The sequence below is a fragment of the Diaporthe citri genome (genome assembly GCF_014595645.1).
Source record: "Diaporthe citri strain NFHF-8-4 chromosome Unknown scaffold_4, whole genome shotgun sequence".
NCBI classification, from domain to species: Eukaryota; Fungi; Ascomycota; class Sordariomycetes; order Diaporthales; family Diaporthaceae; genus Diaporthe; species Diaporthe citri.
The window spans coordinates 1,962,340-1,988,699 of record NW_025064849.1 but is presented as its reverse complement, the minus strand read 5'-3'; the positions used below and the strand labels follow the sequence as shown (position 1 = coordinate 1,988,699).

General features: G+C 55.8%; 6 protein-coding genes across 6 annotated transcripts; 4 read left to right on the top strand and 2 right to left on the bottom strand.

The window, feature by feature from the left end:
• Positions 1-3,123: 3,123 nt before the first annotated feature.
• INS49_009716 (uncharacterized protein) lies at positions 3,124-4,559 on the top strand (the record flags this gene model as incomplete). Its single annotated transcript, XM_043170444.1, has 2 exons — positions 3,124-3,511; positions 3,604-4,559. 2 exons carry the CDS (start codon positions 3,124-3,126, stop codon positions 4,557-4,559), a joined length of 1,344 nt encoding a protein of 447 aa, XP_043025009.1.
• A 1,019-nt stretch (positions 4,560-5,578) lies between these two features.
• On the top strand, positions 5,579-7,342 carry INS49_009715 (uncharacterized protein; the record flags this gene model as incomplete). The annotated part of the gene is made up of 1 exon (XM_043170443.1): positions 5,579-7,342. The coding sequence occupies one exon, from the start codon at positions 5,579-5,581 to the stop codon at positions 7,340-7,342; it is 1,764 nt and encodes a 587-aa protein (XP_043025008.1).
• A 1,140-nt stretch (positions 7,343-8,482) lies between these two features.
• Positions 8,483-16,052, bottom strand: INS49_009714 (uncharacterized protein; the record flags this gene model as incomplete). Its single annotated transcript, XM_043170442.1, has 7 exons — positions 8,483-9,408; positions 9,498-9,874; positions 9,939-11,795; positions 11,845-15,264; positions 15,331-15,446; positions 15,525-15,584; positions 15,696-16,052. The coding sequence occupies 7 exons, from the start codon at positions 16,050-16,052 to the stop codon at positions 8,483-8,485; spliced, it is 7,113 nt and encodes a 2,370-aa protein (XP_043025007.1).
• Positions 16,053-20,155: 4,103 nt separating this feature from the next.
• Positions 20,156-21,977, top strand: INS49_009713 (uncharacterized protein; the record flags this gene model as incomplete). Its single annotated transcript, XM_043170441.1, has 3 exons — positions 20,156-20,372; positions 20,461-21,288; positions 21,409-21,977. The coding sequence occupies 3 exons, from the start codon at positions 20,156-20,158 to the stop codon at positions 21,975-21,977; spliced, it is 1,614 nt and encodes a 537-aa protein (XP_043025006.1).
• Positions 21,978-23,313: 1,336 nt separating this feature from the next.
• On the top strand, positions 23,314-23,940 carry INS49_009712 (uncharacterized protein; the record flags this gene model as incomplete). The annotated part of the gene is made up of 1 exon (XM_043170440.1): positions 23,314-23,940. One exon carries the CDS (start codon positions 23,314-23,316, stop codon positions 23,938-23,940), a length of 627 nt encoding a protein of 208 aa, XP_043025005.1.
• Positions 23,941-24,418: 478 nt separating this feature from the next.
• On the bottom strand, positions 24,419-25,925 carry INS49_009711 (uncharacterized protein; the record flags this gene model as incomplete). The annotated part of the gene is made up of 3 exons (XM_043170439.1): positions 24,419-25,167; positions 25,374-25,503; positions 25,575-25,925. The coding sequence occupies 3 exons, from the start codon at positions 25,923-25,925 to the stop codon at positions 24,419-24,421; spliced, it is 1,230 nt and encodes a 409-aa protein (XP_043025004.1).
• Positions 25,926-26,360: the final 435 nt, after the last annotated feature.

The window sequence follows — 26,360 nt, the reverse complement described above, 5'->3', positions numbered from 1 at the left end:
GAACTATGCCAGACGGTACCCGGAAAGGTCGCATGGTGATTGATGTCCGAGGACTGAACCGCATGTCGGTCCCCGACGCATACCCCATGAAAAGCCAGGACCAAATTCTCTCAAAGATCACAAATGCAAAACACATCACGGTTCTCGACGCCACCGCTTTCTTCTACCAGTGGCGAATCCATCCCGAATCTCGATGGATGTTCACTATCACAACAGCTCGCGGACAATTCACATTCAACTGCGCTATCATGGGATATCACAGCAGCCCAGCCTATGTACAACGACAAATGGATCGGCTCCTCGAAGACACACCCGCTGAAGCATATACCGACGACATAGTCATTGCCACGGACGGCTCCTTGCAAGACCATATTGACGATGTTCGTCTGGTTTTCAACCGACTGCGACAGAAGAACATTTCAATGGGCCCAAAAAAATCCTATTTCGCAGCACCGACAGCTGTCGTGCTCGGCCGTTATGTCGACTCTTTCGGCCTCTCCACGACCGAAGAACGCTTGAAGGCTGTCAAAGCCTTGGAATTTCCCCGCTCATTGAAGGATTTGGAACATTTCATCGGCCTTGCGGGCTACATGAGACACAACGTCCCGCGTTTCGCAATGAAGATCGAGCCTCTCGAACAACGAAAGACGAATCTCCATCGACTGAATGCCTCGACAAAGCCAAAGGGCAAAACAGCTCGAGAGAATTGGACAAAACGAATTATGTTCGCCCTGCCCAGCGACGCAGAGAAAGCTGCCTTCGACACCGTGAAACAAGACCTAACCAAGTTCACATCCGTCGTACACTTCAATTCGGAAAGGCGTCTATTCATCGATTTCGATGTATCCGCGTCCGGAATCGGAGTGCAAGTCTACCACGTGGCGGACTCAGCCGCAAGGAAACTCATGAAAGACGGCCGTGTCGTCACATACCCACCGCGAACTTCAGTCGAAACAATTGCGTACCTTAGCCGCACTCTGTCCTCCGCGGAACGCCGGTACTGGGCTACGGAAATGGAACTTCTCGGCTACGTATGGGTACTCAAAAAATGTCGACACTGGATCAACGTCACTAAGCACCGTCCTACGATTTGCACAGACCACTCAGCAATCCTCGCCCTTTCCAAACAACCTGACATTGTCAACTCCACCGCAGCCTCGATAGACAACAAGAGATTGATCCGTGCCCTTGAATATGTCAGCGCCTTCGAAATCGATCTACTGCACAAACCGGGAAGAGAGAATGTCGTGCCGGATGCACTGTCGCGTATGCCGTCACCGAACGTGTCGCCGCCAACTGAAGATGGTGGACTGGATGTTCTCCCGGATGATCGAGACGAACATTGGTCGTTTTTCTCGGAAATGCGCCCAGTAGCCCCTCCGATACCTTCGGAACCAAATCTGCGAAACGGAAATGTGCACGTTGAAATGTCTCCCGACTTTCGCAAGCGCCTCCAAGATGGCTATCGAACAGACCCCCGATGGGCAAGAATTCTGGACATGATACGGCGAAACGATGCTCTCCGTGAGAACAAAGCCGTCCTTCCGTTCGAAATCCGCTTCGGCCTCATCTGGAAAACATCAAACGAAGACGGAACTCCTCGTCTTTGCATCCCTCGATCGTGTGTAGTCGAAATCTTGGAACTCGCCCATGCAGGCAGCCACCATGGTTATGCCCGACTCAGCGAATTCCTCCGGCCCTTCTGCATCGGAAGACCGCATTCCGAGCTGCGCAAATTTACCCGCCGCTGCCCTGATTGCCAAGTCTTTGACATTAGAAGACATAAAGCCCACGGGAGCTTGCAACCGCTGCTCGGCCCACCGTGTCCATACTACTACTGGATTACGATGGACTTTATCCTCGGACTTCCCTCGACAGAAGGCTACGACTGTATCCTCTTGGTAATCTGCAAATTCTCGAAGGACCTGTTGCTGGTGCCCGGAAAATCAACATGGAAAGCCACGGAATGGGCCTCCTCTTTGCTACGATACTTGCTTCAAAGTAACTGGGGCTATCCAAAAGTCATCCTCTCAGACCGAGACCCCAAATTCCTGTCAAGCATCTGGTCATCAATATGGAAACTATCCGGAACAAAGCTGCTTTACACAACTGCGTACCATCCACAAACCGACGGCCAGTCAGAAAGGACGGTACAGACCATTGAATCCGCGCTCCGCCACTTCATCCACGGCCTTGACGATCCGCGAAAATGGTTGGACACTTTGCCACGGATACAATTCGAATACTGCAACAGCAAATCCCAAGCAACCGGGACTTCCCCGAACGAAATCGTCAAAGGCTTCACCCCGAACGACGTCCTGGACATCATTGCGGACCGAGTGCCTCATCGACTGCCAGACCTTCCTCAAAGCCGTATCCGCGTACACGACGCCCTGGCACTTGCGGCGATGACGGTAAAAGCACACTTTGATAGACGACATCTCGCACAATTCTTTGAAGTCGGAGCACGGGTGTTACTCCGACTACACAAAGGATACGGAATTCCACAAGATGTCGGCCGCAAATACGGACCACAATATGCGGGCCCTTTCAGAGTCACGGAAAGGATCGGCCGTTCTGCATACCGACTCGACTTTCCGCGCGCATGGAAGTTGAAGCATGATGTCGTTTCCGTCGACCACCTCGAGCCGTACCCTCTGGATCCGTTCGGTCGAGACATACCTCGGATCGGACCCATCCGAATCGAAGATCACGCAAAGCGCATAATCGACCAACGACACTCAGGACCGAAGGACACAAAATATCTCGTCGAATACGTCGGACTGGGACCTGAATTCCGAGAATGGATGACCTTGCCGCAACTGGGACCCGACGCACAATCGCTGCTTGACGAATTCGCCCGCAAACGACTGTCCATTACAAACTTGACACAGTAACTACCACCAGTGACTGCCACCAGTGACTGCCACAGTGACTCACAACGACATCTGCCTAAAAACTTCGGACGAAAAAATGGGATGAACACAGCACTACTTAAAGCACAATTTTGGTTCTCTCTCAGGAACTACAAACTTCTTCCTCCCTTTTATTTTTCCATTCGTTTTTGTTCAACGGAAGACACACTCAAGACGGCCTTGCAATCCGAGCCCGTCGCCGACGGCGATGGCGGAAGGAGATAAGAGCAGAAAGCTGTCCGAAAACGAACTCAAACGGCGCAAATTCAAAGCAAAGCGCCGAGCCGCGGATCTTTTTCAAAATCCGGAGCCCTGGATCAAAAACATTGACGACATCACGCGCTGGGACGACCAAGTCGGCTCGACGACTACCGCGAGAGACTTGCACACTACACTACAAACGATTCTTGATTCCGACAGGGTCAAAATCGACGAACTCGACAGGGCTACGGATCTCCTTACCCTCATCCACTTGATGCGAGAGTGGGAACACGACAGAAAGCTCCCGCGATCCGTCAAAAGGCACAAGAAGAAGGAATACGAGTGGTGGACATACATTTGCGACGAACTGCAGGACATTGCTGACGGAAAATTCGGTCGATATCTTTTCTACGCAAACGCAAAGACGAACCAACCAACCAAAAAAGCCCAACTCTGCCACATCCTTTGCGACACTTGTTCGACACAGCGGATTACGACACTTCTTCTTCTCAGGCCGAATCCCAATCCGAATCCGAAGGATCCTCAGGCGAAAGCGATTCCGACGAAAACGCCAGAGCCGCTGAATCCGTGCGCGACGAAATCGAAGAAAACCTGCTCGAAAAACCACCTCCCCCTGGTGATTGCTCCTCCGACAGCGATTCCGACGTCTTTGTCATGTCGTCCCGAACCGGAGAATACAGTCCGTTGAAGAAAACCAATCGAAAAAAATCCGACACAACGCCTACGGCGAGTCCGCAACGCAACCCGAAGAAGACGAAGTTTGACATGTCCCTGCAACCCACCATGTCTCCCACCGACGACGCGACGACCCGTCAGTCCGTGCTACCTTCCTTGCCCGCGACGGAACACGCCGATACCCGTTCGTGTTCCCCATCGACAGCGCCCCCGCCTTTGACAAAACAGCAAAAGTACGAGCGATACAAGACGGAAAACGCCAAGTTCGCCGCCAAAGTCAACGAACAGCGAGCCCAAATCGCAAAATTACAGTCGGAAAACACCAAATTGGACACCCAGCGGAACTCACTCCAGACGCGACTTAACCTCAGCACCGCATACGTCACCAGCTTGAAAGACCAGTTGACTGAGAAGGACAAACAGATCGACACCCTGGAAGGCAGCCACCACACCCTGTTCACCAAAACGATTGCGGACGGATCCGACGCCTTCCTCGCCGTCCGAGATGTCATGGATGTCATCATCAAATCACTCAACAACGGATGCACTCTCGAGTTGGAACTTTTCACGGACGACTCCGGATCAGGTGGAGATGCGAAAGCAGCCAACTACAAGGAACACGACGGATCACGGGACGAACCCCGAAATGACCCCGACGCTCCGGAGGACGGAAACGGAGACTGTGAGGAAGACGGAGATAGTCCAGGCCCAATACTTTGCCCGGAAGACGGAACACAGGATGACTGATCTGTCGGACGCACCTCTCGGAATTGTTCATTAGCTGCGAGGGCGCCGCTATTTTTTGGAGGGGGCAGATTGTGAGGAAGGAGCACCGCACAGACCCCTTATGGGCATTGATAGGTAGTCCTCGGCCCCTCGGCCCTTCGGCACAAACTTAGACTGAACCACAACCAGAAACCGAATACAACCCTCTTATTGCAGAACCCCTTGACAGTTGTTCTCTGAAGAGGCGGTCACGGCCGATGGTGACTAGCAACGGCACCTACCCAGTAGGCAGGTACGTACGGGCCATAGTGTGTGTGTGTCTGTGTATCCGCACTTCGGAACGGCAGGTACTGGTAGGTAGGCACCGTGGAGGGCTAGATTCGATTCGAATCGACGTCCACACGGCTAGTTTGCGCAAATTGGATTGACTTCGTCTCATTACGTCGCCGACAGTCGGGTCAATCAATAATCTCCCTTCTCCCGCAGGAGGGAACAATTGGCCATCATCTTGACGTGGCACAAGCTCATTCACTCATTCACTCACTCTTGTCTTCGTATGGTCCGTCTCCTGCACCCATTGAGCCACCCCAGTTCGTCCCTGCGACACCACCACCACCACCCATTATTCTCTGCTGCTCAAGACTCCGACAGCGCTGTCATTGACCGTAGTCTCTCTTCGTTGCGCCTCCACGTCGCTGCCCACCCCCCTTCCCCTTCCCTCCTACCCCTCCGCCAGGACCAGTCCGTCGGCGCAAAAAGCAAAAGTTCGCGCCCACCTAGAGCCTGGCCACCTCCAATCCGCGCGCTTCTGCCCAGTCCTTCTCCAAATCTGCAAGGAATCTCCTTCACCGGGGCGCACACCGACGCCGTTGCTCGACCGTTCCACGCGGGCTCGCCCGCATACACATCCCGGGGCGGTGGAAGAAGACGAGCAGTGAGTGGGCAGAGCTCTGGAGAGCTCGAGAGACAGTGCAAGACAGAGGAGAGCCTATCTGGCGGCAGAGCACAGCAGCAGTCAGCCATCCGGGGAACAAGCAGCCATGGCCAGGGACAGGGAACGGGGAGACAGCAGCATCTCGCCGTCTGCCGGCCAATCAAAACGGCCTGCAAACCAGCATGACAGCGATTCATTGGACAGCGACCAGACACATCACAGTCAACAGCATCATCAGCAGCAGCAGCGGTCGCATCACAAACCACAGAGACACCATGTCGGAGGTGGAGGCGCCCGCTTACATGCAAGAGTCCCGTCATCCAAAGGGCTCTCCAAGCACAACACCTCCGCATCATCCACAAAACTCAACCGCCGAGTCACCTCTCCCTCACCAGAGCGACCAACGATCCACCGCCGAAATCACTCGTCCGAGGTCAAACTATCCCGCGACCCCTCTACCACAAGTCTCAAGAAGAACCACTCCCAGACGAGCTTGAAGCGCAACCGCTCCCAAGTCGAGGTCGCCAAACGTACCAAGCCCTCGGGCCAACTGAAGCGCTCCTCCTCGGAGAAGGCTGTCAACAAGTTCAAGTCTTCAAAGTCGGCGGTACATTTCGACCTCGGCAACGACGGCCAAGAAGACGAGTGGATTGATGCTAGCAGTTCCGCGTCCCCCTACCTGTCGAGACGCGGATCCATCAATACCAGTGGGCAGTCTTCGGGGAATGCACAAGGGAGCGCCGCCGGGAGTCCATCAGGAGGCGTCAACGGCGACGAGGAACCCACCCCTCTGGCGGAGCCGCAGAAGCTCCTCTTTGCCGGGGACAAGGAACACAGTCGGACCTTGACCTCAAGACTGCTTCAGCGGACACCATCGCATAGCGCAACCACCGGCATGTCCAACACAATGGCAATGGCCCGGGCAAGATCACCCGATAGTCGGCATTCTGCCAGTACGCTGTCCGTGACGCCGGCACAGCCCCAGGGCGTTGTCGGCAGCAATGGTCAGGAGGAGGTCACGTCACGCTTCGTCTCACAGACCGCGGCTAGCTCGTTCTCAGGCTCGGGTCCCAGGAGGCCCAGGTCCATAGGCAACTTCCCCTCGTCAACCAACAATGGACTGTCCGGCACCACCGAAGTGCGCGATGATGACGATGACTTGACAGACGAAGAGGACACGGGTGTGACAAGCAGTGCAATAGCAACCACGGCTCGGTCCAGGGAGGTGGGCACAGTGGCAGCAGCACCATCTGAGAAGAGCCGCACACAGCAGAAGATAAACCTCCAGCGGGCCAGCTCGGTCATGGAGCCGGTTCGTCACCGGCACTCCGGGATTGGCGGCTTCGCGGCTGAGGTGGCCGAGGTGGCGGGTCCCTTGCTGGGTGGCGCAGGGTACGAGTCGCAGGATCCGAGGGTAAACAGGCTTCTTGAGCGCACTGGGGTGGAGTACAACATAGTACGTCGCTACCAGAACCCCGTCGCCCGCAGCCTAGCACGGCTGGCACAGCTCCCTGGCAATGACAGTGCGAGGAGGATACCACGGCCAGGAACGTCCGGCGGTGCTGGTAATCGTAGCTCTGTGAACTTGACTGGTGGCGGGCAGTTCGGTCTGAGCCAGAGCTTCAGAGACGTCCGGGATGGCGCCAATGGGGCGCGCAGACCGGCGACTCCTAGGCGGGCCAATACCTCGGTCAGACATAGCGGCACCGGCTCTAGCTTGGACACGGATGATGGTGGCGCCAGCAGACTACACGAAGGGCAAGGCCTCAGTGGGGCCAGCCTTGTCAACGGCGACGACGACGACGGGATCCAGGCGATACTGCGGAGTATGTGGGACAAGAGCACTTTAGACTTGGCCGCAAGCCAGTAGTATCACCCGATACGACGGCCACTCGGCACGGATTGATGTTTTGCTTTGTTATGTATTGTTCCAGGAGATCATGTACGCAGTCTCTGTCTTTTCGGACACTGCGATCACGCTGGCTCAGGTTGTTCGGCGTTGGGGTCATAGCGTCACTGCTCAGGCATTCAGCAAGGCATGGAAAAGGGACCCAAAGACGGCATGATTGGGCTTTGAAGCCCTATGGTCATCATTTACAGCCGAGAACTCAAGGATGAACAATATAATCAACTTTCCAGCGAAAAATTGTTGCCACATATTGCAAGTGAGCAAGTGAATGAGTACCTCAGCCCCGGCGTCAGGAGGTGGTGAGCAGCTCCGCCCGTAATGTCCAAGAGTGCCTAATAGACTTGACTTCGTGGCGATTGGCCGATATCTACCAGACAAGGCTGTATAAAGCCCATGTCCTCCCCAGGAGCCATGTGCCCTATTTTGCGAGCCTGCGCCCATGTAGCCAGGTCTGCACGTGGCGACCTTATCTCGCGTCGCCTGCCTACATAATGTCGTGTGACATGTTTTACCCTAGACCGGGCAAACATGGGAACAGGGCCGACCAGATACGGCACTGTCTGTAATGGCCCTCTTCTGGGCTACCTCGCCCTCGAGAGCCCACTTTGAAAGTCTCTCGGAGCGACATAGCATTCCATATGTAAGAACTACATATCAACAACACATCCTCACAGATATTCACAGACAGGCAGGCACAGATGGATTTCATTTGAGGATATTTGGCGTGCAACAGGTAAATGTTCGATTTGCCATGAGTAAGTACGGTATCTCGTTTCAAGTAAACATCACACACAGATTTTGTCCCTTGTGTTCCTTACCCAGATACTCCCCAATACCCGCGACACCGACTGACTGAACCGAGTGGTTACACTGTTCTGTTCACGCTCAATTGAAAAGAGGTATCCAATATTTAGTTTAAAGGGAAAAGAATGACATGAAGGAAAAGTAACCACAGAGACACCATATTATGCGCCAAACAAGGCATCCCGACGCTGATGCTGAAAAATGTGTATGTAAAAGCCAGCCAAGTTTTATGGACTAAAGTAGATAATAAGCCTTGAGGAAAATGTATGCCGCACACATGTGTCTGGTGTATGCGGATTATGGCTTCGAAACCTGCTCCTTCCGGAAGAACTTGAAGAAGCCGAACGGGATGACCAGCTGGAACGCCAGGCATATCCAGAACCACTTCTCGGCAGCACCGGGCAGGACGCCCTGGCTGAAGTCGGGGAAGGTGACGGTCGCGTACTTGGCATTGGGGCACGTCGCCCTAGCCAACATGGTGACGGCGGCTCCGATGGCCTGGGAGCCGATGAGCACCGCCAGCACGTGCTGCCGCGTCAGGGTGGCGAGCAGCATCATGCCCAGACCCACACCTTGGATCGAGTCGAGGAGGCCGAGCCACAGCCAGATGCAGCGCGACAGGATGGCCGAGCCGACGGGCGAGGCGACCCAGGGGAGGTACCAGCCAATGCCGGAGACACCCCAGAACATCTGGGCCCAGCGGGGGGCGCCGAGGCCGATGGCGAAGATGGGCAGGAGCCAGGTGTGCTCGTCCGAGAAGAGGGAGAAGATGTACAGGATGATGGTCCACAGGACGATGAAGAAGCCCAGCGCGAGTATGAAGATGGCCCATCCGGGGACGTACTGCGAGCCGAAGAGGAACTGCCAGTTGCGGCCGTACGGCGCAGACAGCCAGTAGTTCTGGATGATGATGGCGACGAAGAACCAGGGGACGAGCTTTCGGTGGAGGAGCGAGATGTACAGGCCGGGGATAGACTCGGGGGACTGGCGGTAGTAGTCAGGCAGGCCGAGGAAGAGGATGATGCCGACGGCCCACAGCATGACAGCTACGGGCACACAGACCACGAGGGCGATGGGGATGCTTGTGTTGACGACGTAGGCGTTCACAGAGGCCGCGGACATGGCCACCAGCGAACCCCAGTACCAGAGCATCAGCGAGTAGACGGACGCGATGCCGGCAACGATGATGGCGCGAATGATCCATTGACGTGTTGGCGAGCCACCTGAAAACACATTGTGTCAGCAGCTTGCCCAGAGGGGGGGGGGGGGTGAACCATGTGAGCCATGGTAGAGGGGAACAGGATAGCCTTACCCTCGTCACCGAAGTTGAGCGCAAACATCACGGCTCCACTGCTCGCTCCGGCGGCATAGAAAGCAGTTGCGGTAGTCCGCACCACCCCTTGTACCGTGCCGTCACCGAGGAAAGGCGCAATACCCAGCAGCATGAAGGCCAGGCCGAAGAACAACCACGGCAGAGAGATGGCGTACAGAGACTTCAGGTTCCGTATCATGAACCAGTACATGAGCGACGCCACCAGGTAGACGGAGCCGATAATGTACAGCTGCTCTGAAGTCTGCGATGACTCGCCCGTGAGCAAGACGATCTGGTACGAGTTGACCGACATGATCTGGCCCAGCGCCATCAGGAACGCGTAGACGGGCCAGTCGCCAATCCTGATTGAGAGGATTCTGGTAGACATCTGCGTTAGCTCTCTGCTTTCTCGATTGGTGACGGCAGGGTTTCACAACTTACTTCCTTAGACCTGTGGGCGCCTTGTAGCCGTTGCCCAGCAAGAATTCATCATCAACATCTGGTCCGCTGGGTGAGCCCGCTTCCGTACTCATATAGGTCATGGTGCTGTGGGGAGTAATACTGCGATGTCGCTGCCTTCCCCGGCTAACAATCGACGAATTTCTGCTCTTCCCATCCTTGCTCTCGGGCCTCTTGAGACCCAGGCCGTTGGGGCTGCGCGCCCTGCTCACGTCGCGCCGGCCCAGCTTCGCGTCCCGGTACCGCCGGAACCATTCCTTCTCGCTCTTCTTGAGGAACTCCTCGATGCAGAGCTCGGTGTGCGAGTTCTTGGCCGTGATTGCTGACAGCTTCTGCTCGAATTCCGCGTAGAACTCGCCGTTGGTGTCGTTGAAGGTCAGGTCCACCTTCTGCAGCTTCATGTCCTGCCGCTCGCCGACGACATCCGACAGGGAGAGTTGACTGCTGTTGCGGTTGCCCTGTTGGTAGAAACTTGGCTGTGGGAGGGGTAGGCCCGCGATAGAGTCGCGCGAGTCGGGCAGGCCGGGGCTCATGGGGCCATCGGCCTGTGCGCGCATGGCGAAGCTGTCGAAACTGGCCACGCTGATGGCCGAGTTTCGCGCGGATCCCGGCTCAAGGTTGGTCCATGGGAACTTGGGGGTGTTGAGATTTGGAGAGGAAACACCGCTCGGCGACCGCAGGCCGGGAGAGGGAAGTCCAGCGGTCGAAATATCGGGGGAGACGTTGTGCAGCAGCGAGCTTCGCACTGCTTGTGGCGAGGATATTGATATTTGGAGCCCACTGGCAGTGTTGGGTGTGGTTGGCCTGGATGTGCCAGGCGTGTCGGGTCCCTCCTGGTGGGACGCGGTGTTAAGTGATAACATTGACCTGCTTGTCAGCTTCTTCTTCTTGCTTGCCTCCTTGTTCGAGATACGGATCGACTCGTCGTAGAGACTGTCGATCTGGTGAATCCACTGCTTGACTGGGAAACGTTGCTTTGCGCTCCATGCACGCATGAGTGCTCGCTTAGGCTGCTTCGAGTCCAGAGCTTCCTTGAGAGCGTGTCTGAATTGATCGAGCAAGTGAGCAGGAGACATGGACTCGACAGTAAACCAGAAACCGGGCATCTGACCAAGACCACCAACTCTTGCACCGACACCCAGCGCACCCTTCCTACCGAATTCGACGGCAACGAGGCCGAAGGGCTCGTCACGCGACGGAATAAGTGCGAATTCGGCACCGCTGAAGATATAAGGCGGTAGCTGCGTGAACTCGGGCTTTGAGAACACCCGCTTGGGGTAAACCTCCATGAGTTTAGCAAGCTTCAGGGCAGCAAACTTTCCGTACAAGTCAATAACGGGACCGATACAAATAAGTTGTGTCTTGGGGTACTTCTCCAGGATGCTGGGGAAGATATCGGCAATCAAATCCACACCCTTCTGGAGAGACCAACGGCCGACAAAGACGAACAGATCGGCTGTGGGGTCGATTTCAAGACCGGCCCATTCTTGAGCCTTCATTCGGAGATCTCCTCGCGCGGCCTCGAACTCGGCGTCGACCTCGATGCCGTCCTTCTTGCTGCTTCCCTCGTCCTTCTCGGGCTCCCATGCAGCCGTGTCTGAAGGGTCCGGGTTGGGAAGCTGTCCAATTGTTTTCAAACTCCAGAAGATAGGGTATCGAGCCAGTGACCGGTCACCGTACTTCTTAGACACACCCACAGCACCAAAGCCACGTTGGTGGTACCGCAAGTAGCTTGCACCGGCGTGCAGAAGGTTGAAAACGGAACCGTATTGGACGTATTTCTTCACAACGTCCATGGGCAGGCCGAACACATCGCAGACCTCCTTGGTCTCTTCAGGGCTGCGCATGGGCCAGAGTCCTTGGAACTCGGCGTTGTGCAGAGAGACACACGGGAATGGTCTGAGGAAGCAGGTATAGAGGAGCAATAGCACCGTGGTAGTCGTTAATGTGGTAGATGTCAACAGGGAATCGGCGGATGGTTTCAGCGATACAGCTGTTCCAAGCTGCATAAAGGATACCAGATTCGACGTCGTCCATTCTTGCGATGTAGGGCTCAGCCTTGGTCTGTTGACGGAAGATCGGTGCGTCGAGGAGAACGTAGGTGATGTTCTTATACCTGTGGTACTGGACGTGCACCTCGTAGGACTCGCCCATGATTTGCACGAACATCGACTCTGCCGGCTCGTCCATGGGGTAATCAATGCCACCGATGCACGGCACCACCCAGATCAGGTTGACGTGGTCCAGTGCCGTGCTCATCAACTTGGCCATGACACCGAGACCACCAATTTTGATGCCAATCTTCCAGTCGTCGATGTTGTACTCCATGGTTGCGATCAAAACCGTCCTCTTCTCGCCGGTGGCCCTGATGGCAGGCACTGGGGTTGAGGATGGTGAGGGCGACATGGCCCGCAGGGCGATGCTGTACTTCTCCTTCTTCTCGCCCGAATTCGAATCGCCCTTGAGGATGGCGCCAAGGGAGAGCCAGTTCTTGGGGCTTGTCTTGAAACCCCTCTTGTTGACCTTGACCTGGTAAAAGCCACGGACGTACACCCAACCGGCAAGGGCAGCCAAGACGATGGGGAGGATTCCGAGCAGGAAGAAGAGGAAAATTTGCAGGTAGACAGTACCAGTTGGCTTGGCCTCGATCTTCCAGCTTGAATCGGTGACGACCAACTTGTAGGACAAGCCTGGCCAGTCAGGAACCGACATGTTGAAGACGTTGGTTGAAAGACTGCTTGGAGACAACCTGTCAAGGATGCCGTCCTGATCAACGTCACCGAAGATGAATGTCGTGTCAGGCTGGCCGTCGGGGTTGACACCCCAGATGTTCACTTGCACCGACGCGGGCCACTCTCGCATGAAATGCATTTCCCAGGTGTGGTCAGCAACGAGAGTCATGGCGCTCGCCGCTCCACGGTCAAATCCCCACATGTTGTAATCACCATGCATGAACACGTGCGGGAACTGTCGCGCATACTTGACGTCGGTGCTGTCTCCATGTTGGATAAAGGCGGATGATCCCAGTGGCTTACTCCAGTACTGGACCATAAGGTGCTTGCCATACCATGCCTGATCAAGGGTTCCAGACCAGGTCTGAGATGTGATCTTTTCGAATTCGCCTGTGTAGTCCGTCCAGTCGCTCCAGCTTGACCCGAAGTTTGTGCTGTACCGCCACATGGAAGCACCAGCGGCACTGTGGTTGACGTACATAACATCATTGGCCACGTGGAGGAGGGTAGATGAGTGGTTCGCAATCTCAGGGAAAACGATAGGGTTGTTGGGCAGACCTCGTCTCAGGAGGAAGTGGTCGGTGCTGGCAGTTGAGTCCCCACCCGTGCTCTCGGGCTCCTTGACTGTGAGCTTGTGGACTCCGTCAACGACACCGGAAAGGGTAGCGGACCAGACCCATATCGTAGGGATGTAGCCAGTGAAATCTCCGGTGATGCCCTCGTCAACGCTTGTACAGGTTGCGGTTCCCATAGTGGTAAGTTCCTGCGGTCCTGTGCCATCGATATATGAGACCACGGAGATGGACTTGGAGACCGAGTCGCAATCCATCTCGGTTGAGAAGCCAATCTCAATATCCACCTCGTTTGCGGTGTTGACCGACGAGTCGATCTGGTGGTCGTGGCCAGGTGAGAACCTGGTGATCATGGGTCCTGGAGATACATATCGAGAATCGGCGACAAGGACCTTGAACTCGTACGGCTTCATGGTAATGCTGCTGAGGCAGCCCGCTGAGGCTTTGGTTCCGGTCCAGTTTGTGTTGGAGATGGCAGAAGACTCGAGAGTCAAGGTGTCGGTGGAGTCCATCAGGTTCCGGAGCTTGGTGTCAGCATCAAATGGAGAGATGAAGGCGGTGTCGGCATCATTGCAGTCGAACTCGTAGGTGGTCTCGTTAGGCTGGTTGTGGTAGACCAGCCACACAGGCTTGCTGGAATCGGCAGTAGCAGAGACGTTCTTTTGTGTTTCCGTGTTGTAAGCTCGGGCAACACTCCAGATGCCAAATTCGGTTTGAGAAGCAGTGCCGTTGGGATACTTGAAGGATGTCTGGTTGGCGAGCGAGACCAGAAGCCAGCCCTCATCGAGAACTGGGAATTCCTTGCGCATGGCGAACATGTGCTTCATGGTGTTCCGAATTGGGGCAGATGGATCGCGATGATCCAACGCCTGGGCTGGGTCATGACATCCTTGGGTGGCCTTCGTTGCGGGCCAGTCGTTGTAAATTGTGCTTCCCAGAGTATAGCAGCCATGTCTCATGAAGGCCTGGGATGGCGAGAAGGCCTGACGACCGTAAACGTAGTTGCCTGCGGTACTGTCAACCAGGTACAGTTCCTGCTCCTCCCCATAGTAGACGAGCGGGATGCCTGGCAACAAAAAGGTCGTGACCATGTAGCCAAGCATCATGCGCTGTGTTCCCTTCTCGATTCCTGGCCAGCGGAAAACGTCCTGGTTCGTGACACCGTAGAGATGTCGAGGGTCGAAGTGACCATCGTTGGCGTTGTAGAAGTCGTTTGACAACAGCATCTCGTTCCACATTTCAACCCAGTTTGTTGGCAGATCGTAGCCAGCCTCGAGGTTTCCGGTCATGCCCAGAAAGCGAGTCAGGAATCGATACACCGAGTAGTGGAATGCTCCTGCGTCGAGACCAGAATTTCCTGCCGGACGAAGGAACATGGAATCAGTGGAAGCGTCGTCCCAGACATCTTCGAGGGTCTGGGCAGTGTTGATGTCGTCCAGCCACATGTCCTTCGAGCGGCCACGTCCCAGCCAGATGGATCCGAGTGTGTTACCAGATGTGATCTCACCAACCACCATGAAGTTCTTCTTGTCGTATTGTTTGGCACACTCGCGCATCTTGGTGGTGAAGGAGGCTTGCGCATCCACTGTCACCTGCATGGCCTTGTCCACACGGAAGCCATCAATATCAAGTGCGGCGATGGTCATGCACGAGAAATGCTCCAGACGAGCAAGCACCGAAGGGTTCCACTCGCGCAGACGGTCTTGCACGGAGGCGAACTTCGAAAGTTGACGTTTCCAGTCGGGGAAGACACCGAAAGCTTCAATGTCACCATACTGGTCGAAATCGCTGTCGTAGCAGCCCTTGAGGCCCGAGGTCTCGGACGACGGTACCAACTTGCCATCTTCATACCAAAAGGTGGGGTATTCACAAGAACTGTTATAGGTGTTGCCGATGTCGAAGTCAGGGTATCGTCGGGATGACTTCCACGAAACCTTGTGCTCTTCCTCCAGGAATGGCGTACTTGTGTTCAGGTAACCCTCAAAACCGATAAGATCACCCAGGCTGCATTTCAAGACTGTGAGTGATTGATCGTCGCCGCCGAGGTTCGGGGCCTTTCCAGTTGCTTACGTTGCCATGGTGTTGTCCAGAAGGACATACATGTCTCGTTCGTGGATCTCGTCTACGACCTTCTGCCACATTGTGATATTGCCGAAATGCTTGTCGAGAAGGGTGAGATCAAGCGGCTAGCCGTTGATGTCAGCGCGTGTGATCACGGCCGTGAGAGCACGCGATTAGGGATCAATACGTGAGTGGTGACTTACTGAATATGCGTCTGCGCCCCATGGCTGGTTGATGAAAGGCGAGCCGGCGATATAGATACCCTGTCCGCGTGGTCAGAACATAGAGCTCCAAGGCAAAGGGCAACCTCCTGCGACAGAGAAAAAAAAAAAAGACCGAGGAGGAGGATGTTGGGCGTTCTGGCCGTGTATTACCTTGATGCCCATGCCGGCGATATAGTCCAAAGAGTCCACCAGTCCCTGGAGGTCACCGCCGTTGCGGATCTGAGTGCTCCTCATATCGGTCTCGAAAAGCGTCTCGTTCGCATTGTCGTTCGTTGGGTCGCCATTGACGAAACGATCTAGGAAGACGGTATAGAAGGGAAACCTCCAGTTTTCCGGGGAGGCTGTGTAGTTTGCTCGTTCTTCTACGCTGTAGTCGAGGGGATTCGTAGCTGTCTTGTTCACATTAAGATTATAATCTACTTCAGAAAGAGTGTATTTGAGGCCGTGAACGAAGGTATTGGAAGACGAGAAAAGAGCAATGGCGGAAAGCCACGCGAGAGAAAACATCATCACCACACAACAACAACGCACAGCTCACGGTGGTGTGAGCCGTGGTGAGCGTCTGGGGTGGTGATGAGAACAACGGCGAAAAAAGAATGGCAGGGTGCTGAGAGTAGCACAACCAGAGTCTATCCTCCAACAAGAGCGAGTGACGACGACTATCAGCGAGTGACAAAGGTGAAGATGCCGAAAAGAAAAAGGGAAGACAATGGAAGCTTTCGGCGAGCCACAATATCCCACCCTCGCACAACCCTACCGTCGGGCCCTCCCACTCTGGCACTCAAGGGGAACCCTTGACGGGCCCCATGTTGACAGTGCGACCCCTGACCGGTCCAGCAGCCAGGCGCAGGAGGAGGAGGAGGATTCGAGACTTTGCCTCTGCCTCTGCCTCCGCCTCCGGCTGGGCCGAGCTAAACCCGGCCAAGCACTCGCTTGTGAGCAGGCGGTATCCACACGAGGCTGCAACAGAAGGAACCCATGGTACCCAGGTCCGCAGAAGTTCCCGAGAGAGCGTGTTGTGACTTGTCAGGCGAGTGAGAGCATCCATTTTCAGCCACACTGGAATACAAACGCGGACGCGAGAAAGGGGGGCGGGGGGTAGAGGACCAGGGTATTCCTGCGTCTGAGGCAGATTTCACATCACCTCGCAGGGTGGGAATGGCGTGGCGATTGACGACCACCGCCAGTGACATTTTTGGGCGGTGGAGGTGAATACAGAACAGACCTGTCCGGCAGTCTGGACGTGTCGTCGGAACCCCTAGTGGTTCCTGAGCACTGAGGCCTGATGAGAGGCGCGCCCGTTGATGGGTGCGGTTGAACGGGTGAACGGTCGAGGTGGAATGACTGGATGGCCCGGAGAAGTACCGGGAACATCTCTGCTGTCAAGCGTGGGACCGAACAGGCTAGGCCCCAGCATGGATCGAACCCTACGGTGCGCGGCATCGGGGCACTTCGAGGACGCGCACTGTGGGCGGGGAGGGTGTCTCATTCTCCTTTGTCTGTTCTCACTTCTTTCTCCAGGACCAGGACCAGGTACCGGACGAGGGCGGGCGGACCGTCCAGCGTTATTCGCTGTCGTTTCGTCGCGTTTTCGGTTGGGGCAATTTGTGGAGGGTTCCACAGAAGCCAATCCGAGCATGCTGTGGGACAGCTGGGCTGCATGCTTGTAATGTGGTAGGTTCAGCTGCAATCCAATTCAACGGGTCCCTGGGTCCCCATCGCGAGCAGTCCGAGCCTGAGCCTTGTCGGTGGTGCTGGACCTGCCGGCATTCCCAAGTGCTGACCACCGGATCTCCCAGCTTACATGCAGTGCCGCGGTGCAGCAATGAGCAGTGAGGTCGCAATCAATGATGGACGTCGTGATTTTCATCCTCCCAGTCTGCCGTGAGGCTGAAGTCTTGGGTGCTGAGTGTGAGTCTTGTCTCCTTGCATTGGGGGCCAGGGGCTCATTGGAGGATTTGGGTTCTGATCAGATCAGCCAAGACAGGGTGATGATGTCGGGACGGATCCTCCTGCACGAATCCTCCCACCGTGGACCGTGGACCGCGTTGGCCAGAGACCTTCGGCCATCAAGAAGCAAATCAACCCGCCAACACCCGCACAGATTGGTGATGCTGATCAGGATGAGTGACGATCGCGGTCGACCACCGCGTGAACACAGTACGTAGCAGATTAAGCAGTCAGTCAGCCAGTCAGTCGATCGGCCAGCTCGCGTGGACGGGCAGTCTGACAGCTGCATCGTGTGCTCCGTACAGTCAGGACAGCCTTCAGGACAGTACAGCAACAGCGGTACAGTCCCGGATTGGCGGTTTGCAGGTGCGTGGGTACGTAGATACGTACCTGGTGACCGAGTGCACCGAGTGCGAGTGGGTGGCCAATCTGCGCAGGCACGGCCGCAGCGGCTCGGAAGATAGCAGAATGGCAGATGGCAGGCGGCAGCTCGCAGCAAAATCGCCAAATGAAAAGCGGCAGGGAGCCAGGGGCCCCGGGCCCCCAGCTGCGAGAGAGATGATGATCATGCCTTGAAAAAAGCAGGCGACAGGGCAGGGCGACAGGGGTGCCGGGGCCGGCGCCCAAGGCCGTGTGGCACCCTCGAGGGACAGAGGCATCGCTTTGGGTAAGGTGTCAGGGCAGCAAGATGGGCGTGCTGCAGGCGCGCTGCGCATCTCAGGGACCCCCCTGCTGGTGTGCAGACGATACGAGGAGAAAGCGGTACCTCGTCAGGGGTTGCAGCCACTCAGACGGACCCTTCCCGAATCAGCGAGGACGGCCCTATCAGCGCATTAAGGTTTTAAATCTCATCCCTGTCCCCTACCGTGGAACCGCGTCCACCACCGCACAGTCGCTTCTTTTCCCTCAGAACTGAGTCTCTTTTCTTTTATTTCTATACTTGGTATCAGGCTCCATCATGGCCTGCCCACCGCGCTACCACTCTGCCACTGTGTTGACTCGCCGATGGGCCTTGCCCTCCTACCCGTCAGTGCCTGCTCATCTCTGTCTGGCGCCCGCAAGCCGCCTACGTCGTCCGCCTCCCCCCCCCCTTCTTCTCCTGAGATGAGAGTCGAGTCAGTTTGCTTATTGGGACCTAGTAGCTGGTACCAAGCCTCTTCCCCTGGCCGAAAGGGGCCCAGAAGTTTATGCGACAATGACAGTGGGAAAAATAACATCAGACGAACGAGCGTTGATCCCCTTTCCGCCCGCGTACCGGGCTTACCCACACACCCACACACAGACATACACACGGTGTGTCACTGTGTGTGTGTGTATGTGTGTGTGTTCTGGACACGTCTGTCCGTCAATCAGTCAATCACCAGTCTGTCAGCCATCGATCGGCAAACTTTAACAAAAACTTTGCTTAGACGCTCTCTGCACTCGCTGATCACAATCACACGGCTATCTCGCTGTCTTATCACGAGGTGGTCTGGGTGCGAGACTAATAACAGGAGATGCTCGGTACACACACCACCCTCCAACGCCGGCCGCCAGCCCGCGCTCCATCGCGCCCTCCTGGCGAATGCCATGCCATGCACGAAATCCGGCTATGGGGCCCCGACGGGTCACATCGCCGCTCAAATCAGACCAACCACTCAGGCGCTTCCTGGCAATCTCTGGATACGATACGGATAACCACCGGTCTGCTCCCCCAAACCAATGTCCACTCTCCAGCTTCTCACTAGCACTAGCATCGGCGCAGTACAGTAAAGGGGCCGGCAGACTAGCCTCGTTGCTGTTTTTGGAAGTCTGTATGTCTCTCGCTCTGTCTCTCTCCCCGTCCTCTTTTTTTTTTTTCCTGTAGGAGGAGCAGACAGGGATGGATGAGTGGACTCCCCCGTACACAGCACCAGTGCACCCAGCACATAGTAGACCACCTATAGTACCCTCTTCCACCATCTCACAAGCCATATTACTTTCTATTGCCTGTCTCTTCTCACTCGAAGGGGGCAAAAAGAATAAACAGGGGTTCCTCGATGCTGCAACGTGACGGCCCCATCCCGGACGCTTCTGGAAATCTCTGCCGGCCGTTCGGGGCAATCACAACAAATCATCACTCGAGCCTTTGATTTCTTTGACCCTCCTGGTAACGCCCCTCTCTGCTTCTTGGCAGGGCATGTCTCTCGCTTTGTCCGAGCTGCCGAGTAACCGCAAATGCGCCGTCGTGCAAGAAGGGGAAAGATCACTGGGCAATTGTGGGACGCTGGTGCTGGCCTTTATTCGGAATACGGGGGCGCGTCAGGTTACCAAGGCTGTTGTCCCTCCCCCCTGGTGATCTGGGGCGGACCTCGGGCCCCCAGGGCCACGAGACTGAACAAGCAATTTACCAACACAGACACTCCTCCACAGGCCGTAGCCTGTAAGTCTGATTAGGTTTCCTCCATCCCTACTCCAGTTCTTTCCCTTACATGATCCTCTTCTTTGCGATCAAGTAGTCTTGGTCCTGCTGCCTCGCCGTGCCTTGAACCACATTCGTTTGAACCCCTATTTGGTGACTTGTTGTGTATAGTTCCGGACTCTGGAAATATACTCGCACTACGCGCTCAACATTACGCGTCCAGTCCTGAATCCACAGAGTCCAGTCAATCGTTTTCATCTCGCAAAATCTCACGGGCACCATGCGTGCTGTTTCGCTCGCTTTGACAACGGCTTCGGCCCTCCTCAGCGTCTCCGATGCTGCTACTCTGGAGCAGTGGAAGTCTCGCTCCATCTACCAGGTCGTCGTCGACCGCTTCGCCCGAACCGACGGGTCCACAACGGCAGCCTGCGATGAACTCTTTCTCTTCTGTAACGGCACATGGACCGGTCTTATCAACGGTCTGGATTACATCCATGGTCAGTATTCCTGAGTCCGACCGAAACCTTGGCACCCTTAGCCGGGGTGGCTGCTGAAAGGTTGGCTGACGGGAAATTCAAATTACAGACATGGGCTTCACTGCCGTTCAGATCAGCCCCGTTGTAAAGAACATTGAGGACGACACCGCCGTCGGTGAGGCATACCATGGCTACTGGTCAGAGGACCTCTACGCCATCAACGAGCACTTCGGCACAGCTGATGAGCTCAAGAAGCTGTCCGACGAGCTCCACAACCGTGACATGTACCTTCTGGTTGATGTTGTCGTCAACAACATGGTCCAAAAGTTCAACAACACCGTCCCGCCAGCTGTCGACTACTCCAAGTTTGAGCCCTTTGACAACCAGGACTACTTCCACCCCTACTGCAACGTGACTGAGTGGACCAATGCAACAAACTACCAGGACTGCTGGCTCTACCCTTACGGTGTCGCCCTTGCTGATCTGAAGACCGAGGACGATGAGGTCGTCGACATGTTCAGCACCTGGATCAAGGAACTCGTTTCAAACTACTCCATTGACGGCCTGCGTATCGACGCCGCCAAGCACGTCAACCCCGACTTCCTGCCAAAGTTTGTGGCCGAGTCCGGTGTCTTCGCCCTTGGCGAGGTCCTCACTGGCGAGCCCTCGGACTTCTGCCCGTACCAGACCCAAGGCTACCTGCCCGGCATGCCCAACTACCTCGAGTACTACAAGATCATCGAAGCCTTCAACGACGGTGCCATGACCATGATTGACGACATTCGTGAGCAAGCACGTTCAGCCTGCAACGACACCCTGGCCCTCGGCTCCTTCGTTGAGAACCACGATATGCCTCGTTTTGCTCACTACAACTCCGACATGGCTATCGCCAAGAACGCTATGGCATACATCATCCTCAACGACGGCATGCCCCTTGGTGAGTCCCCACTGGGTCATTGAGCTCACTTGAGAGTTCCGGATAACACTGGAACCCCCCCAGGTCGATCATCGCTGGACCAACGACAGTCTTGCTAACATGTGACCCCCACCCCCACAGTCTACCAGGGCCAAGAGCAGCACTTCTCCGGCGGCGACACGCCCCAGAACCGTGAGGCCGTGTGGCTGTCCGGCTTCAACACGACCTCCGAGCTGTACGTGACGGCGCAGAAGCTCAACAAGGCCCGCAACACGCTGATCGGCCTGACCAACACCACCGACAACACCTACGTCGACTCCAAGGCGCAGACGCTCATGGCCAACGACAACCACCTGTGCCAGGTCAAGGGCCCCGAGGGCTACCAGATCGTCAGCTGCATCGTCAACCACTCGTCCTCGGGCCCGGAGTACGGCCTGTCCATTGGCGGCTTCACGGCGGGCGACCAGGTCGTCGAGCTCCTGAGCTGCGGCACCAGCACCGCCGATGACACCGGCAACGTCACCATGTACATGAACCGCGGCCAGCCCAAGGCCTACGTCCTGCAGAGCCTTCTGGCCGAGATGCCCGGCGTGTGCAACACCACCACGGACGCCGAGACCGCCTCCAAGGAGGGCGCCGCCTCGGGCCTGACGAGCAGCATCGCCGTGGTCTTCACCGCCGCCGCCGCATCGATCATGATGCTGCTGTAGACGGGGGAGCGTGTTTTGTTTGTCGATTTTTCAAAATTTCCGACTGGTTGGGCTCTCTAGGGCTGTTTTTCATGTCTTGACTGCGTGATGCTTCGTGCTTGATGCTTCGTCGCGTGTGGCGGTGATGGCTGGTGGAGGAAAGGGGTGGTGGTCGTGAACTTTACACTCTTGCGTGTGCACATGTTGCTACTGTCGGCACGTACATATGTTTTCCATGAAAAATACTTTGATATCCAGACTTACGTACATGACATTAATTCATTAATATGAACGCTGTCTGTTATCACAGATGCTCTCTGAATGTGACTGATAGTGGGGATCCGGCAGGCGCGCCGCGGCTTGCGAAGGGATGGAGCATTGTGGCATTCCTGAGAAATGCAAATCAGCCCTGCCTAAACCCTCCCCGAGGATTGATACTGAAAAAAGAGAGGCTTGCACTGTGAAGACCGCGGCTTATGTTGCCTCGCGTCAAGTTCTCAACGTATCAAGGTCTCCCTCCGGCCCATCGACGCAGATGTCCAAAACAGCTCAGAGCCTACACATGAGGTCAGAAGTGGAAAACCTCGTGACGGATCATGCCAGAACACATATTGTCTTGTAAGGCTTAGGAGGTTTCAAATATGAAGTCACTCGGCCGAGTCGATTTGTCTCCAAAACTTAAACTTTCATGCCAACGTGTGGCATCCCTGTGTTGATTGATGCATAGCCACCGAGATTTTCACGTGAGCTGAGTACTGTCATCAACAACACCTCGCAATGCAGCACGCAGTGTGTACTTTGTGCCAGGTAGAATTGCTGTCAAATTCCGCCTGGCCTATTGGCCGACAGCCTGTTGCAGTCGGCCATCCCACGTCTGGAATGAGATGTCGTCGTCGTTTTCCCGCCGACGCCCACGGACACATCCGAGCACCGGGCGGCCCAGGAGGAAGGCCAAACCCGGGTCGACGGCTTCCTGGGCACACAGTCTGTCAGGGTCGTTGACTTTTCCTCGTGAAGTTTTGACAAAGACCTTTTGGGAAACGGCCGCTAGTGGGTGTTAGTGAGAGATGTGCGTGCGCGATCTCTGGGCCCAGCCCAGCTGTGACGCGCAGTTGATCGCGGACCGAGCAGCTCGAGATAGTCGTCTACGTCACGTTGACAGCTCCATCTTAAAGGTGAAAGAGCAGAGACGGCCTGGCTACAAAAGTGACAGGCACGCCCATATTGATACTCATATTTCACGTGTAGTATATCAATTGAGCCTTCAGATTTATCAATTGGATTTTTAAGACTTTGTTAGTTGAAACAAAAAAAAAAGACAAGAACAACAATTAATACCTACACTCCCTCCCCCAACATGTCTTCCTCCCTGCGCGCCCTCCGACCTCTCGCCCGCCAAGCAGGCGCAGCACGACAGGTCCGCCCAAGAGTATCATCCACACCAGCAATCCAGCAGCAACAAAAGCGCCGCCTCGACACCTCAAGCGCACCAACCTTATACTCAGCCCACGCACGGGTCATCGGGGCGCGGTCCGGCCGCGTACAAGGCGAGAATCTCAACGTCGAGCTCACGATGGCGAAGGCACTAGGCGGTCCGGGCGACCGGGGCAAGACGAACCCGGAGGAGCTGTTCGCTGCGGGTTACGGGGCGTGCTTCCAGTCGGCGATGAACGCGGCCGCCGCGGGGATGGGCGTCAAGATGCCCACGCGCCAGGAGGACTCGGTCGTCGAGTCGACGGTGCACCTCGTCGGGAACATGAAGGGACTCGACATTGGTTTAAGGGTCAATATGGTCGTGAAGGTCAAGGGCCTGGGCCGCGCGGAGCTGGAGAAGGTCGTGCGGAAGGCGGAGGAGGTGTGTCCTTATTCGAGGGCCACGCATGGCAATGTCGATACGCATATCAAGGTGGTCGACTTCACTGATGGAGAGAATGATATCGAAGGGGGCGAGCCCAAGTCCTACGGGACGAGCACATACGGTTGAATTGTTCGAGCCCGAGTGGTGACAGGAAGTGAGTCTAGCGTTCGAATCTGCTAGTTCTACAAATGAAATCGCTCTATTGATCTTAACAATTTGTTCTGCCTGCCCACCAACAAGCGCTTTGCGTCTCGGGGTACTGATATGGACGCGAGAGTGTAACCAGAAGGAAGAGTGGTTTGCATTTAGGAAATCTGTGCCGACCTGAAACGTTGTGTGAGCCTGCATGGTGGCCTGTCCATCTGAATCCTCGATCCAGAATTCTCTCTATCAAATCCTAAACTCCTAGCCCGGCAAAACCCTTGTGTTTAAAGTTGATGTGACGCTTGTAGGATTAAAAGAAACGGGGGCGAGGGGGGGGGGGATGTGTGTGCAGTCCCTCGTTCTTTGCCAGGAATCTTCCGCTAGTAGTGCTCATACCCGCGACGGAGTTGTTCAAAATGGGCTTTCTCCGGCCGTCACGCCCGTCGTCAACTCCAGGCGCTCAAGCAGCCTGGTCACCTGAGGCTGGGTTCTGCTGGCCGGCACTTGCGGCGCTCTCCCCAACCCTGAGTTCATCCTCAGGCACTCCCACAGCCACGCTCCCTGCGGTGCTCCCAGCAGTGCTCAGCACGCTCGTCACTCTATCACCCCTAGGTGGTGCAATGCCTGCTCCTCCACCAGAAACGTTCACACTCGCTGTGGTACTAACACTCTCACTGCGAGGTCTGGTGTTCGCATCACTCGCCCTGCGTTCACGAACCTGGCGCTCCAACTCCCTGATCCTCCTCTTCAAGGCGTCGTTCTCGCGCTTCACTGTCTCCAACTCCTGGCGGTGGAATGCGGTCTCTTCATACCTTGATGTAACAGACATCATGCTGGGGGACATCATCTCCGTGGAGCCGGAGCCTGGTGTTGCCTGTGTGTGTGACGGGGCTTGTGAGGATGCGCCCGTTGCTGACCGCAAGTGGAAGTAGCCACCATGCGCGGCATCCGCCATGTGCGAGCTCGCAAACGAGCTGGCATGCGCAGGGGAGCTGCTCAGGCTCTGCCGCGAATGGCTTTGGGTGCTATTCTGACGGCTCAAAGCGGTAGCACCTGGCCTGATGGGTGCTGGTGAAGTGATATTAACCACGGATGTGCTTCCCGTCGTCGCTGCTATGCTTCGTGCGCTCGCACTTGACCCGCTTCTGGTGTGCCGTCTCTCACGTCCGCTCGTCTGAGATGGTATGCTAAAGCCGGACCCGGAGAGCACTACAGCAACCAGAGTTAGCAAAGACCTATGAAACAGGTTTTTTGTAGGATATATCAGGTGTAGTGCCATGCTAGTGCAGCACTGTCCTTTCTGCCCAGAATCCAACCCGTAGGTTGTTGGTTGGGATTGCAGTAACTAGGTACACAATGGTACCGCCTGCAACAAAGGGATAACAATAGTGCAGTGCATCATCTGTGCTGCTTACAATGTTGTCTGCCATCCGGAATCATGGGAATCGTAGAGGTGGAGGGTTCGGTGCCAGAGTCACTGGCCGAGGCCGAGGACGCATCGTTATGCTGTCTCAAGATCTCGAGTTCTCGTGTGAGACGGTTGACCTGTGATGGGTATGGTGTCAGTGGGAATATGTTCGTTCAAGCTCTCGTGCGGCGCTGAAGTAGTTACGTACCACAGCCTCCTGCTCTTTCTCGACCTGCTGGTGAAGCTCAGCAGCTGTAAGTGGGTGTGGGTGGCGCGTTGGCCCAGGGCCAGAGGCCAGAGACGACGCATCTGCGGGTGGGTGCGCCGTACTGCCAGTTGCGACAAGGCGGGGCGAAGGAAGAGAAGCAGTCGTGGGAGCACCGGTATTTACGGCATTCTGGTTCGACGGCAGGATATTGAGGGCTGGGTCTGAGGTTGAGGGCGCATGGCCTTGGCCGGAGCTGGGGGCTGGTGGTGGAGGCATTTGCTGAGTTGAGGCCCGCCTGGATAGAGCTAGAACGCGAGGTGATGGAGGGACCGAGTTGAGGTCCGGGGCCATTGCCAAAGGTTCTGGAGACCTTGGAAGACGGTGGTCCGATACGCGAGGATGATGCAGATGTGGGTCCTGCAGCCTGCTTCTGGCGGTGCTGGTGCTGGTCTTTGCTGGTCGTGGTGGTGATCGCGTCGCGACAGCTCGAGGCGGGGTGGGGTTTGAGCAGGTAGAGCCACTTTGTGGTCGGCGATCGTGGGAAGATGGGCAGAAGAAAAGCCGTCGAAGATCACCCATGCAAGGGAGGGAGGAGAGGAGAGATCACATTGAAACAGCCGTCTCTCCTGGACAGGCATACAAAACAAACAAACATTCGAGTAGAAGTGAAGTGGTGTAGCAACAGCTGTTGGAGCATTTGATGCTGCTGCGGCGGCTGCAGGGGTTTAGATTGAACATTCATGCAGCAACCAGGCTATTCTCTCTCGACTTGGCATCTGGAAGCTC